Source organism: Ostrea edulis, chromosome 9, assembly GCF_947568905.1.
Source record: "Ostrea edulis chromosome 9, xbOstEdul1.1, whole genome shotgun sequence".
NCBI lineage: Eukaryota > Metazoa > Mollusca > Bivalvia > Ostreida > Ostreidae > Ostrea > Ostrea edulis.
In genome coordinates this window covers 25,676,579-25,690,528 of record NC_079172.1, presented here as the reverse complement: position 1 = coordinate 25,690,528, position 13,950 = coordinate 25,676,579, and the positions used below count along the sequence as shown (strand labels likewise).

Sequence of the window (13,950 nt, the reverse complement as noted above, 5' to 3'; positions counted from 1 at the left end):
CATAAAATGACTGGTCAGAAGGGTCAATCATTCCAAGTTATATATCGTACGTACGTCAGGTGTAGTTTAGTCTCTAAAAGAATCAAAGGTATTTATACATATATATAATGAACTTACGGGTCCGATGAAAAGGAATTTTTTATGCGGGCAATGATACTTCCAATAGAGATCTGTGAAGAATCTGCAGATTTCATAATGCACAGAATACAATCAGTTCCTCACTATTTCACAACACTATAAACATTCCTGTGAACAAATATTATTGACACACTATTAGGTGACTTGAGAGTGGCCTGAATTTTCAGGATATAGATGGCTATGCAGATTGGGTTTGAGTCACCTAATGATAAGTAATGCATGACAAATTAAGCTTATGATGGACAGGGATTCATATCTGGCAACATCGACGTCCAGTGTTTGCGGTGACTTAAACATTTGAAGGAACCCTCATTGTCTCGTCACTACAAACCACACACTGAAAATCATGTGGCCACCACAAATGTTTCCATATATTGCATTGCCAGCATGTTATTGACAAGAACGAGATGTATGCTGGTGGGAGGTATTTAACGTTAAAGGTACATACAATTGATATATCTATACTTATCAGTGAAAATTGATCATTCAGAAAACACGTACCTTACCAGTATGCTACATTTCTTAATTCAATTTCAACATATTTTATTGAGAAACTCAATCAAAAGCAACAGGCATTGAACTAAGCCTATGTAGACACCCTCTCAATTTCTAAATAATATATGATTTTTCATGACATATTTCAGGTACATTTCACTTACATCAACCTATCGTGTTTCTACAGAAACTTTGGGTATATTACCAGGTCTGTTTTAGAAAGAGCTAGCATTATTTTAATAGGTCCTAGTTGTGGCGAGTATCATGTAAAATAAACTCTTAAAATTATGTATTACTGAAGGACATTAAAGGGACATGGATGCAATTTGAGCTGAAAATTTTCAAATTCTATTTTTCCATTTTTATTGTATACAAGTATTTCTAATGGTCAACCAGAATTTGAATATCAGTTATTGATCGAGTTACAAGTGTCCGAGATACGTACAGCACTCACAATTCTTTGTTATATGTAAACAATTAAGGCTTAATTGTGCCATGTTTTTGTTTACGTATAGATTGCCTAATAAAAAATAGCATGTCTAAAACAAAATGAGATACACCAGACACTAGAAACTGTTTAATTGTATTCAGAAATAACTTAATTGTGAATTAAAAATCTACTTAAAACGAAACTTTTACAAGTAAATTTAACCCATGGCATGAGCCAAGCTATAAGCATAACAAAGAATTGTGAGCTCTGTATCTTCCATGAACCTCGACAACTGACATTCAAAATTTTTATAATCATTAGAAATATGTTAGTTCAAGCAAATCTAAACATTAAAAATAGAAAAATAAAATCTGAAAATTTTCTCAGCTCAAATTGGTCCAATATGCCCCTTTGATGTATAAGTTATTGCAGCAAAGAATTGGGAAGAAAAATCTTTAGATCAATCAGGAATCAAACCTGGCAGGCTGGGACCCTTGCATTACTAGGTAGGTGGTTGAAACACTGAGCTTTACATGGGGCATGTTTTATAAAACTTAACTTTTACATACTAGAATTTTCCAGTTTATAGTAAAACAAATGTTGAAAATTCATAAAAGTTTCAATTCAATCATTTAAACTAATAACTGTGAATATCATTTAAGATTTGCAACTTTCTTATAAGTTAATTGTTTTGTAAAATGGGCCCATGGCTTAAATTATATCTAAAGTACTACAATATTACTACAATATGAAATCATACAGGAACTCTTCTTATCAAGAGGATAAAAAAATATACTTTTAGAAAAACATCGTATGTAACCTTCGATCTGTTTTGTTCTAATATTTCAATCTGAAATTAAACTGAAATATCTAGATAAAATGTTGTAAATTAAAGATACCTGAAACAGGTAAAGACATGAATATACAATAAGTGTTTGACTCATAGTCATTCATTATCACACTAACATCACGTGATACTACATGGTTCTAAAAACAATCATTTATTACGTTTTGACTTCGTTGTTTTGAAATACTACTTGACTAAGGTTTATGTGTTCTGAAATTTCTAGACACCCTGATAAGACTACTTGACATAATTTCAACTTTAAACACTTTCGGCTCCATTCCCAAAATGTTGTTTTCTGCTTTCCCAATTGACCCTCAAACTTTTACTAGGAGCAATATGACACAGTAGCACCCCTATTTGTAATATTCTGACTAAAGCCCCACCCCCCCCCCTCCCCTCCTTCCCTCATTTTTAACACTGACAAATGAATGTTAAAACAATTAATCAAAGTTACTGCACCATATTGTAGCAGTTAATTTCCTCTAACTTAATCCTGATAATCTTAAATTTACACTTATTACAATGAATGACAGAACTGAAAGTGAGCGACACTTTTTGTGTCCTAGATGAACGTCCCCGTGACTGCATGTTAACAATCACCTTGACTTTAAAACTATATTTGTGGCAATGATCAACTTTCAAATAAACATAAAATATCTAAATTCTTAAATTTTCAGGTTTTGTATATATATAAGAAATGCTTTAATTGTCAATTTAATATCTATATATCCTCTTAGAGGAATTCATGCTTACATCACAGGACCTTCATTACTTTAATTATAAAGAAAGTCATTCAGAATATTAAATTCTGTATCTTTTTCTATTTTACCAAATATGAATATAAAAAAATAAATGTCTAGGTTGTTTGCACTATGGGAAATATATATACTGTGACAATGAAATTCACATGGGATATTTCCATATAATTGGCTTCAATCTGTATATTTAATATCTATATACCCCCTCCCCCATAATACGCAACGCTAAGAATGTTTTCCTTAAATAAAAATCGGACATCAAACAGTTACAACTGAATTCCCTTCGTTTTGAACAGTTAAAATTGACTCTAGGCATGGTGCCCCTAGGATGTCAGTGGAAGGTGTTTATTAAATGAGCAATCTTTGTACATCCAGTCACTATCAATGTTACTTGTTTGTTGAGTCCCACTGAGAAAAATTGTACTGTTACCACGGCTGTAACAAGTTGTTACATTTACTGCAGGTATGACACAAACACGATATTCCTAAGTAGTCATATAATTGTTAACTGCTTGATATACCAAATGAATATAATCAATGGAATCAATGCATCCATCATTCATTACTCTGCTAGTATGTATTTAATCATATTTTAACTAGTAGTTTTATATATAAAATCAAGCACCATTTATATCCTACATTCAAATTTTAAACACAAAGTCATAAAGATATAAATTCCCTAGGACTTTAAAATTTACTTACAAGTTTAAAGCAACAACTTTTTAAACGTATATAATCTACGAGATAATAAGGGATCTGGGTGTTATCTAAAGTCACAAATCTATGTAGACCAACAAAAAAATACTTGCTGTGCATCACTGATGTCCACCGCCAAAGAATTCCGAATCTTTGAAACAGTGTCTGAAACACTATCCTTAAGTCGATAAACAGCAGTCAACATATTCTATCTTTAAAAACTTTGATACATGTGTCAAGGGACTTCAACACTATCAGTATTCGTCAAACATTTCATCATAGAGAAAGCTGTGCAAGGAAATAATTATGGGATAGCAAGAATTTCCATCCTTGAAGGAAGTTATATTTTCTAAATCCATTTCTCTCTCCACCTGAGATATAATAACACAGACAGTTCTCCTTGTTTACACCTGCTCCCTTGCGGGGGAAATTTAAAAATTTAAAAGGATCAATTTCCCATCTCTTTCAAGCATGATGACCTTATCACGGCTACTAATACTTGACTGATGGAGGCCTCTAAGTGTAGAGATATAGCAACAATTAGAGATACTTAGAGCTGCTTTAGTCCATCCATTTGATGTTTGACTTGGGCAATACTACAGGTACTATATCTAGCATGAGATGAAGTCAGTACAACTTTGATCACTCAAAAGTAACTACATGCAGCTAGGGGTCCATAGTTTTTAATTTGAGAGTGCCACTCATTAAACTAACAATATTGACAACTTTATGTAAAACAGGTACCTGGATACTTAGAACAGTTACTTTGTTTCTAATTCTAATGAACATTGGTGACACTTTAATATATATGTTTACAGGTAAATGAAAAGGAAACACATTGCAACATGATAAGCTCATTAGCTGACTCACCAGAGTTGATGTTTGTTCAGATGAGTAAATACATAGTAGTAAGGTCACGGCCTGTCCAAATCTTTCACATGCTTTGGGGACCGGGGGAAAAAAAATCCCGCATTTAATGTGTCAGTCACCTAGACACCTTTACAAGGCCAAACCAAATTAACATCAGGTGTTTTTCAGTACAACAACAATTATCTATATCAATCTGACAGATAAGACTTATAATAAGGAACAAGTTTTCCATCAGAGCATTGTCCATGCACTGGTTAATTTCTTATTATTCATCAGAATATTCATTTTCAGATATACATATTGAAAAAGCTTGCATGAAGAAGTGGTTGCAATACATTGCACTATGATTGCAGGTGATTTTCTTCTTTCTTAAAGTTGTGACCCCTTTTTATTTTGAAATTAACACTGGGACATTACATCTTGTCTGTGAATAGGTCCACTAGGCTAAACCCTTCTTAAAATCTTTAACTCTGTCTAAAATGCAAAATTCCTCTCACCTTCATTTATAGATCCACAAAAGAGGGATAAGTCAGTCGGAGGAATCTCAAAGGAATTACCTGGCCAATTAAACTTTGCAAATACTTCATAATTGGAATATAATATTAATGATTATTCCTAGTGCGACTGATACATATTTAGGCAATTATTCCTAGAATCACATATTTCTTAAACCCTGCTGTTGAAAGGGAAAATGTCCCTTTAAATCAAACATAATATTTTTTTTAAAAATTTAATTTATCTGAAATAAAAATCAGTACAATTCATTACAAAGAAGCTTTCATTTTCCTACAAGAATATGATTTATTTTTTCCAAGTCTTTTCTTTTCCAATGTTATAAATATTATGAATAACATCATATTTATGAAATGTGTCAAATTGAATAACTACAGTGTACATGCAGTGTACAATAAAAGTTCTTTATCGTCTAGATCCGCTATTGATGGATTCTCTCCCCGATTTTAGCTGTTATGACATGATCCGATACATTTCTTGAATATTGATACAGTGCACTGATATACTACACTAAGATTTGGGGATAGTTTTTGAAGTTTACATTATTTTAAAAACGAAAGTAACTTACAAATCAGCTCTAACTATATATATAACTACTCGAACACTTATTGGGATAGGGTTACGATTCCATGAACCATCTCCTTAATGGTGCCTATATTTAGAAGTGATACAATATTCAACAATTATCATGGCATTATAGTAAATAACTGTTTGTTGAGCTAATTTATGGGACTTTTTTAACCCCCAAATCAATAATCAACTTGAATATTTCCTCCATTCTTCACAGAACCAATCAGAAACAGGGATATTGTGCAAATCGCCTGGTACTTTATATGAAATTAATAAATTAAAGGCGTATGTGCCATATCAAACGGTGTTTTGTTTCAATAAAATTTTGGATCAGCTCTTTGGACAAATAAGGCATGTCCTAATTCAATCGCTCTGCTATTAACATTGATTGGCAAGCCTAAAAACCAAAAAACGTAGTCTGCGTTGTAAATATGTTTGTAAATTAGTGTAGTTGTAGTGCTAGATGTATTTATATGCAGTTTTTGTTATTATTCTCTGTTAATATTGGCCACATTATGTAATTCTTTTTGTTTGTCCTGAAGAAGGGACGGGTCGTCCCAAAAATTTCACAATCTGGTTGTTCGTGTTGTTGGTTATTTTAGTGCTTTGTATATTATATATATATATATATATATAAAGTCAAAAAATAAAATTCAATACTCAAACTTTTATTGGATTTCATTTTTTGACTTTATTCTATCCCGATACCAAGAAAAAAGAATTTATTGAAAATATATATATATATATATATATATATATATGTATATATATAATTCAATAATTAAAGCATGAAAATATGCAGTTCCAAAATCAATTTAAAACACTAGCGTTTTCTGGATTTTAACATCCATCCTCAGGTGAATACCCGATACCTCAAAGTGTCAGATCCACAACATGGATACAACACGAACAACCAGATTGACATCTGGTTGTTCGTGTCGTTGGTCATTTTAGTGCTTTGTGTATATGTGTGTGTGTGTGTATATATTATATATATACTGATTTATAATATATGTGACTATATATAAGCAGAGCTTGAAATGATTTCAATGAATTTTTCTGAATAAAATCCGAGACATACGGTATATACATGTATGTCTGGTAAAATTCTGTTAATTTGTTCTGAAGTAAATATCGTATTTTCTTCTACAGTAACTGACCATCGACTAATTATACTAGATAGTTAGTGCTAGTATCGATCAGGAAATATTGTACACTTTTATTTTCTAAATGTGACTTAGAGATGCATGTACGATAACACATGAATTTCATAAAGAGCATATACTGTGATACAATTTTATAATTAATTTTTAATGTAATACATGCATGTTTTAAATTATAAATACCTAGTTTGAGGTGGTCTTCCGGAATGATGCAACCGTACATCACTCTCATTAAAATCTTACTCATGGCTTCAACCATGCTCTTTCTCTCTGTTATACAATATTTTCATCCTTATTACAACAGGGTCCTGAGTCCACTCATGACCATGGTCCCATGGCCACAAGTCGGCTCAGGTTCTTTGATGTTGTGAGGATGAAATTTTTATAATTTCATACTTTATAACTATGGTTACAGATAAGTTGAATTTGATATCGTATTTATAAATCCATGAATTTACTTTCTGTCAATATACCCCTGGTAGTACTTCCCTAAAGGGAGTTTTAAAAACCTTGGCCATCATTTGTTCCAAGTACATGTACCACCTACTCCCTAGCAAAACTGACCTACTTAACCCCTAATTCAATATTGTCTCTCTTGAATGTACATGTACCATCACAAGTAAAAAGTATCGGCAGAATTGGCCAAATTATCTTTGACCACTACCATCATGAAAATTATCTGTGTCTATATTTCATATGGACAAACAAGACAGATTCACGGTGAAACTAGTCCACTGCTGGGGGTAGATACTGTGTGTGTCAGTAAACAATAGACAAGAGGTGACCTTTATGTACTTACAAGTCGTCTGTGGGAGGGCTGAGATCATCCTCTTCAACACTGAAGAAATCCAGTACCTCGTCACACTGGGAGATTTTCTCCTCCAGACTAATGAGTGCCTGGAACAAGAACACATCTGATATCAAATTGTTTCTAAAATTAGATAGTTATTCTGTTACACATTATAATACCATCCTTACTGAATAAAACCGCTCTGTGGAATGTAATATACTTGAAACGATATGCTCATCCATTGTCATATCAAGAAAATAATATAAGAGGATTATTCATATTATGTCATTTTATAAATCACTCAATGTCATATCGAGGAGGATACTATATGGGGATTGGGCTATATCAATTTATAATTTACAGGGTTGTTGATTCTGGACATTTGAATAAATTTACTTGTCCAAACCAGAACTGTTCAGAATTGAACAAATACCCCCACCCCCAATGGGTTTTTCAGAAAAGAATGTTACCATTAGTCACTAAACATGTCTTATAGCTCTGGTGTGTGTTCATGATGTTGACACTAACAGACAAAATTTAATTAGAATATGCATGCTCATCTAAAATGACATCTCTGGGGTTAATAATGTTAACATCAACATAATAAGAAACTGATTAGAAAAGCTCTAGATTGCTCAATGTACATGTATGTACTACTAGTATAAGTAAAGAAATGTGAATTTTTCCATTTATCTTCATTTCTCCCAACAAAGAGTTTTGAAATCAATGATTTTAAAACTGCTATGCTTAGAATTACAATGTAACACAGTTACAGTGGACACGCTTATAATGAATTCACATTTACAGTGAAGTGATTTTCATTCCCTGTAGTTTTAAAACAACAGGGGATGCTTACTCCTCCTAGGCACCTGATCCCACCTCTGGTGTGTCCAGGGGTCCGTGTTTGCCCAACTATCTATTTTGTATTGCTTATAGGAGTTATGAGATTGATCACTGTTCGTTATCTTCACCTTGCATTCTGAACTTATTGGATGTAATGAATTCTGTCTCTAACAAATAAAAATTGTTCATCCCCATCGGTGTTTCGTAAAGAACATATGCAACATTTCTGATGTTTTCTCTAAAATTATAGTTTCATCTCCTCCATATCTAAATCTCTGTATACAATTGTGTAATTGTGATGAGAAATAAATTCAGTTCAGTTCAATATATAGAGTTTTTGTATGATTTCAAAACTAGGTTTAAATTTTATATTGTACTAATATTAATTACCATCCTTTGTACATCGGCATGGTTCAGTGGTTAGATCATCTAGCTAGTATTGTAAGTGTTCTAGGTTCGATACCAGATTGATCCAAAGATTTTTCACCCCTTCTTTGCTAAAGTAATGTCCAATTATAGAACTTACTGTAAAACATGAGAGCTGACTTAACTTAACATTTTTACTTACAACAACCAGGAACTATCAAGATGTGCTAATCACTCTGAAACAGACATGGTAAAATTACCCCAAGATGTTTTGTAGAAACGAGATAGAACCCAAGTGAAGTTACATTCGTGAAATGTCACAAAAAATCATATATTACTGAGAAACTCTTTGTATGTCCTTGAACATTTAATTCATGTTATGTATATACTTGTAAGTGTTGGAAAAACATATGGCCACAATATCGATACTCCTGTCCAGAAATTTAAATTCAGCTGATCAAGCAACCTCTATCCCCATTAAAGTCATTGGCTTGCCTTACTTAAACCGTTGAGAAATGTTTCATATTCAGTGTTGCCATGATTTCCAGGCTTTTCAACCATATAAAATACAACCAAACATAATGAAAACTTGTATTTTGTCTCAGTGACAGGTGTGTATTGTAGAAAAGATTGCATGTATCTAGTTTCCAAGTAGCCCTGATTAAGAGATAGACACTCCTTCCTATGTAAGTCTTAATTTCCTGATGATGTCCATATCAAATTACTCCATCTGCAAATAAAACTTCCTTGAGAGAACTAGAATGGATCTACTTGTTTAATACTACAGTGGTCATTCTGCTTACATATAATTGTTTATTTTCAAAATATCTCGATATTGGAAATTTGGGATTTTCATAGGACGTCTGGGCTGCTTGGTTGTCCCCAAAATCATTACACATTGCTGACTTCATACATATAGGATGTGTAACACTTCAATGTGTGTGGAATCACTATGCACATTTTGAATAATGTGGAAATATATCTGCTACAGCTACAGATCAGGCAACAAGAGCAATGCCCACATTGCAAAACATAAATGCCCAATACATTTATAAATTATGCAATAGTAATCAAAGAAAAGATTTAACATCCAAATAAGCCAATTCTTTGGTTAAAACAGAAAAATGGCTGTGACAGTGTTCTTTCCCACACCAAGTTTGATGATCCTAGTCTTATACGTACTCATTTCTGCGAAAACAAGGGGGTTATTTAAAGACCGAATATAAATAACCCCCTCATTTCCACAGAAATTATGAAAGTACTATACTGTTCTTTCCTTATGATTACTAGTACTTCCTTAACCCCCTGACTTTGTAGGATAAGAGGCGTCTTCCTCTCACCATGGGAACATGTGTACCACCAGGTTAGATTATCCTAGCCTATATACTGCTCTTTTTCATTCTTCTAACATGTTGCTGATGGATAAATAGACAGATTAAACAGAAAAACTTAACCATACCATTGTACATCACATCTATGAATTGAATATCTGTATTAAGATTGATTATCCTAGCCTAATCACATGGGGATCCGGGTTAGAATAGGCCCTCAGTATCCCCCTTGCTTGTCATATAAGAGACGACTAAATGGGGCGGTCCTTTGGATGAGACTGCAAAAACTGAGGTCCCGTGTCGCAGCAGATGTGGCACGATAAAGATCCCTCCCTGCTCAATGGCCATAAGCGCCGAGCATAAACCTAAATTTTGCAGCCCTTCACCAGCAGTGGTGACATCTCCATATGAGTGAAATATTCTCGAGAGGGACGTAAAACAATATTCAATCAATTAAATCCTAGCCTAATTAGTACTCTCTCTATCTTGTTTTGTGCCTATAAAAGATATATGCAAGTTTGACCTTCATCTTTGACCTTAAAAACAAAAGGCTTCTACTGCTAATCAAGTTTGATGATCCTACCCTTCTGATGTATCTGGTGCTGACAGACAGACAAACTCTGTCATACCAAAATACACCTAATCTTTGATGGATGTATAATTAGTGACAATAAAAAATGTCATGTCATTACAAAAAGAAATGGTTAATTCACAAATTAAAAATCTACATAAAAAAAATTAATCATAAAATCAAGAAATGTGTCCAAAAAGGGGGAGGGGTATGTTCAAATTCGAAGTCCGCATCTTTACTGTATATGTGCAATTCTCTATGAATCCTATCAAGCCTATCATATAATAAGATTGATTGCATATTGTTGAATGTTCCTCTCCAGAATTTTTCACTCATATGGAAAGTCACCATTGCCAGTGAAGGGCTGCAAAATTTAGGCCATGTTCGGTGCTTATGACCTTTGAGCAGGAGAGATCTTCATTGTACCCACTTGCTGTGACACTGCATGGGCCTTAGTTTTTGCAGTCATCCAAAGGACTGCGCCATTTAGTCACCTTTTACGACAAGCAAGGGTTACTGAGGACCTATTCTAACCCGGATCCCCTCAGGATCATATAATAAGAAAATTGATATTACCTTGCAGTAATCATCTATCTGACTTAATCTTTTCAATGCCACCTCTCTGACTTGACTACGACCAAAGTATATTTTACCTATAAAATATCAAATGGAGAATCTATTGAATAATGATAGCCATTAGCATAAATAAGCATAAGAACATATTACGTTCCAAACATTTTTTTTTATTCTACAAAAATGTTTGATTTCAATTGAAAATAATTGTACCTGGAAGGAATGGAATAATTCTTTGGTTTGGGTCTATCTGCCCCGATTCCTCTGGGAATTTCTCTAATAGACTGTGCTATAGAATTAAAAGAAACAGTACAGACCAACAAATATATGAATGCACCTTACAAAACAATATACAGTCTACCCCAGATATCATTAGTTACACGGTTAGTGACCTGATACGGAAAAATACATGGTGTGAAAAGAAAACCCGTATCGGTCGAGGCTCGATACGGGTTTACTTTACACACTATGTATTTTTCCGTATCAGGTCACTAACTGTGTAACGAATTTATCATGTCGAAGACCTCTAACTGTCTATGTGGAGGGTCTATATCATACAACTTAGTCAAATGTCTTAATTTCCTTTTGTTTAAGAATAATTGTTTGTCACGGCTGCAAGTTGAACCCGACAATAAATTACTCGCTCAATACATATTTTTCTTGCATGATACAGCTTTTTTCATCACGGCATCATGTTACCAAGATCTGACCAATTAGATTTCAACAATTTTGTCTGAGGCGTTTTATATTGAAATTCTGGGGACCAAACTGAAATGTTCATTATTATATCCAAAGTTCGATATAACCAATGTTAAATGATGTTACTGGGGATTTATTACAGATATTTCAATATAAGTGACTTCATTATAACAGATAGTTCAATATAAGCGACTTCAATATAACAGATAGTTCAATATAAGTGACTTCATTATAACAGATAGTTCAATATAAGTGACTTCATTATAACAGATAGTTCAATATAAGTGACTTCAAAATAAGTGTAGTAGACAGTATATAGAAATTATAATTATCTAAAAAAAAATTAAGAATCAATGGATCTCTACCTGAAAATCAAAAAACCTGCTATATCGTCTGTAAATAACATTGACAGTCCTTGTCGACCAGGTAACTTTGATGATGTATACCTGAAAAATAATTTCAGAATCATGCAGTTTCAGAAAATAAAAATCCTTGGGGCGTTGTTACAGACTGTATCTAACATTGCATGATCTTAATCAGTATAGAGTCTGCATCTGAGTAACACATAAAATTCCAAAAATATGAATTCATAATTCATACCCTCAGGTATTTTCAAAAATTAAATTTATTTCTTATACCTACATACATATATTTATATTTCCAAATTTTTTATATTTCTACAAATTGTAATGATAGTCATTTTGTCATGAATGTGTTGCAGTTGTGAACAATTATGCACTTAAGAATCTTGATAGATACAATATGAAGCAGTCAGCCTAGCTCAATCGCTGGTGACCAGATAGCTCAGTTGGTAGAGCATCCAGGGGGCTCGGGTTCGAATCCCGCTCTGGTCCATTGCATTTTTCTCCCTTCCGGTTATATTTGGTGCCATAGACCAGCCCCTGGAACTGATAGGTGAAAATGTCTGCCAGGGGATAAAGATCCAAGTTGATGTCTTCAAGTGTAAAGACATTTAAGGAGGGAGGAATGTAGCAGTCAGCTGGGTTTGATCGCCAGTGGCCAGATAGCTGAGTTGGTAGAGCACCTGATTGGAGATTCTGGGGGCCCAGGTTCGAATCCCAGACTGGTCCATTGCATTTTCTCCCTTCCATTTACAAGCATATGTATTCTAACAACTACGAATTCCAACAGAATTGAAACATTGATACATCTTTAAGTTTGTCCACGGTACATTCAAATTGTTTGAGAAATTTAAAAATTTAAACATGGTCAAAACTCAAAAACATATATAATTTCATATCCATTTTCATATTTTTTCAAAAATGTTGGTATGTAGCCTTCATGTATTGTAGACAAAAATGCCGACAAAAAGCTAAATGTCATCATTTGTTTTTTCTGGGATTTTTTTTTTGGGGGGGGGGTGTTTATCTATTTTAAAAGGTCAGAAAAGAATTCTCTATCTAAATGATTTACATTACTGTCATGCCATCACATGAGATAGATTAATTAATCCAATTTATTAAATGAACACAACATAGGCTTTGCTGCATACTTTCAGAAATAGCACTAATCTTCAGCTGATCTTTGACAATCTTATCTTACTCACGTAATGTTTACTGGGCTTTCGTCGTTTCTGGACTTCGTAGACATCCACATTAACAATTTTGTTCTCCTCTTTTCTAGATCCCATCATTTTTTCTTCTCAAAACCGTTGCACACTCATACCGTATGTGTATCAATCATGAATGAGTCAACCGCTGGTCTATTCAAAACACAACCAAAACAAAACGTCACCCGCCCGGAAATAACTCTCGAGACTTACCCAAATAACAAGTTTATCAAGTTACTTTACGCTTGTAATGTGCATTGTAGAATGTTTTAAAAAGCGACTGATTCGTTTATAAAACAGACAATACGTTGACCCATTTATCTATCATTCTATGCATATATTTACCTGGAACTGTAGGAGTGTTTACCTATACATGGTAAAGCGGGATAACTCGGAAAGTTATTTAAAAGTGTCAATAAAAATAGATATTACATGTAATCGATAAATATTAAATAACTCCGTTGTATAGGTCTGTATACGTGTGTTTCTGCTCCCAAATCAATAATAAAAATGATATCTTGATCACCCAGTGATTTGTAATTGTAAATTTAAGGTTGAAAATTTTAGGGGACTGCCCCCCCCCCCCCCCTTTATGTACAGGACACTCGCGATTTCCCCCGAAATTTTGTTTTTCACTTTACAATATTGCTCTTATCCTTGAATTCAGAAGGACCAAATGTTGGTTGTCAACATTAAATGAGTTATATTTTTTATTTTTAGCATCAAA

General features: G+C 33.5%; 1 protein-coding gene across 4 annotated transcripts in view; it reads right to left on the bottom strand.

Annotated features, from left to right (window-relative positions):
• The window catches only part of LOC125657831 (SH3 and PX domain-containing protein 2B-like), a 30,947-nt gene extending 17,331 nt beyond the window's left edge, over positions 1–13,616 (bottom strand). The window contains exons 1-6 of one of the 4 annotated variants that reach the window (XM_048888638.2): positions 13,569–13,616; positions 13,221–13,376; positions 12,019–12,099; positions 11,168–11,243; positions 10,958–11,034; positions 7,280–7,377 (exon numbers count right to left, since the gene is read on the bottom strand). In XM_048888638.2, the coding sequence (XP_048744595.2) occupies positions 7,280–7,377; positions 10,958–11,034; positions 11,168–11,243; positions 12,019–12,099; positions 13,221–13,307 (419 nt within the window). In that variant the 5' untranslated portion in view covers positions 13,308–13,376; positions 13,569–13,616. Of the gene's footprint in view, positions 1–117; positions 338–3,477; positions 5,979–7,279; positions 7,378–10,957; positions 11,035–11,167; positions 11,244–12,018; positions 12,100–13,220 lie in introns of those variants that run through there. The other 3 variants (XM_056149950.1, XM_048888641.2, XM_048888642.2) reach the window with 3 other exon arrangements.
• Positions 13,617–13,950: the final 334 nt, after the last annotated feature.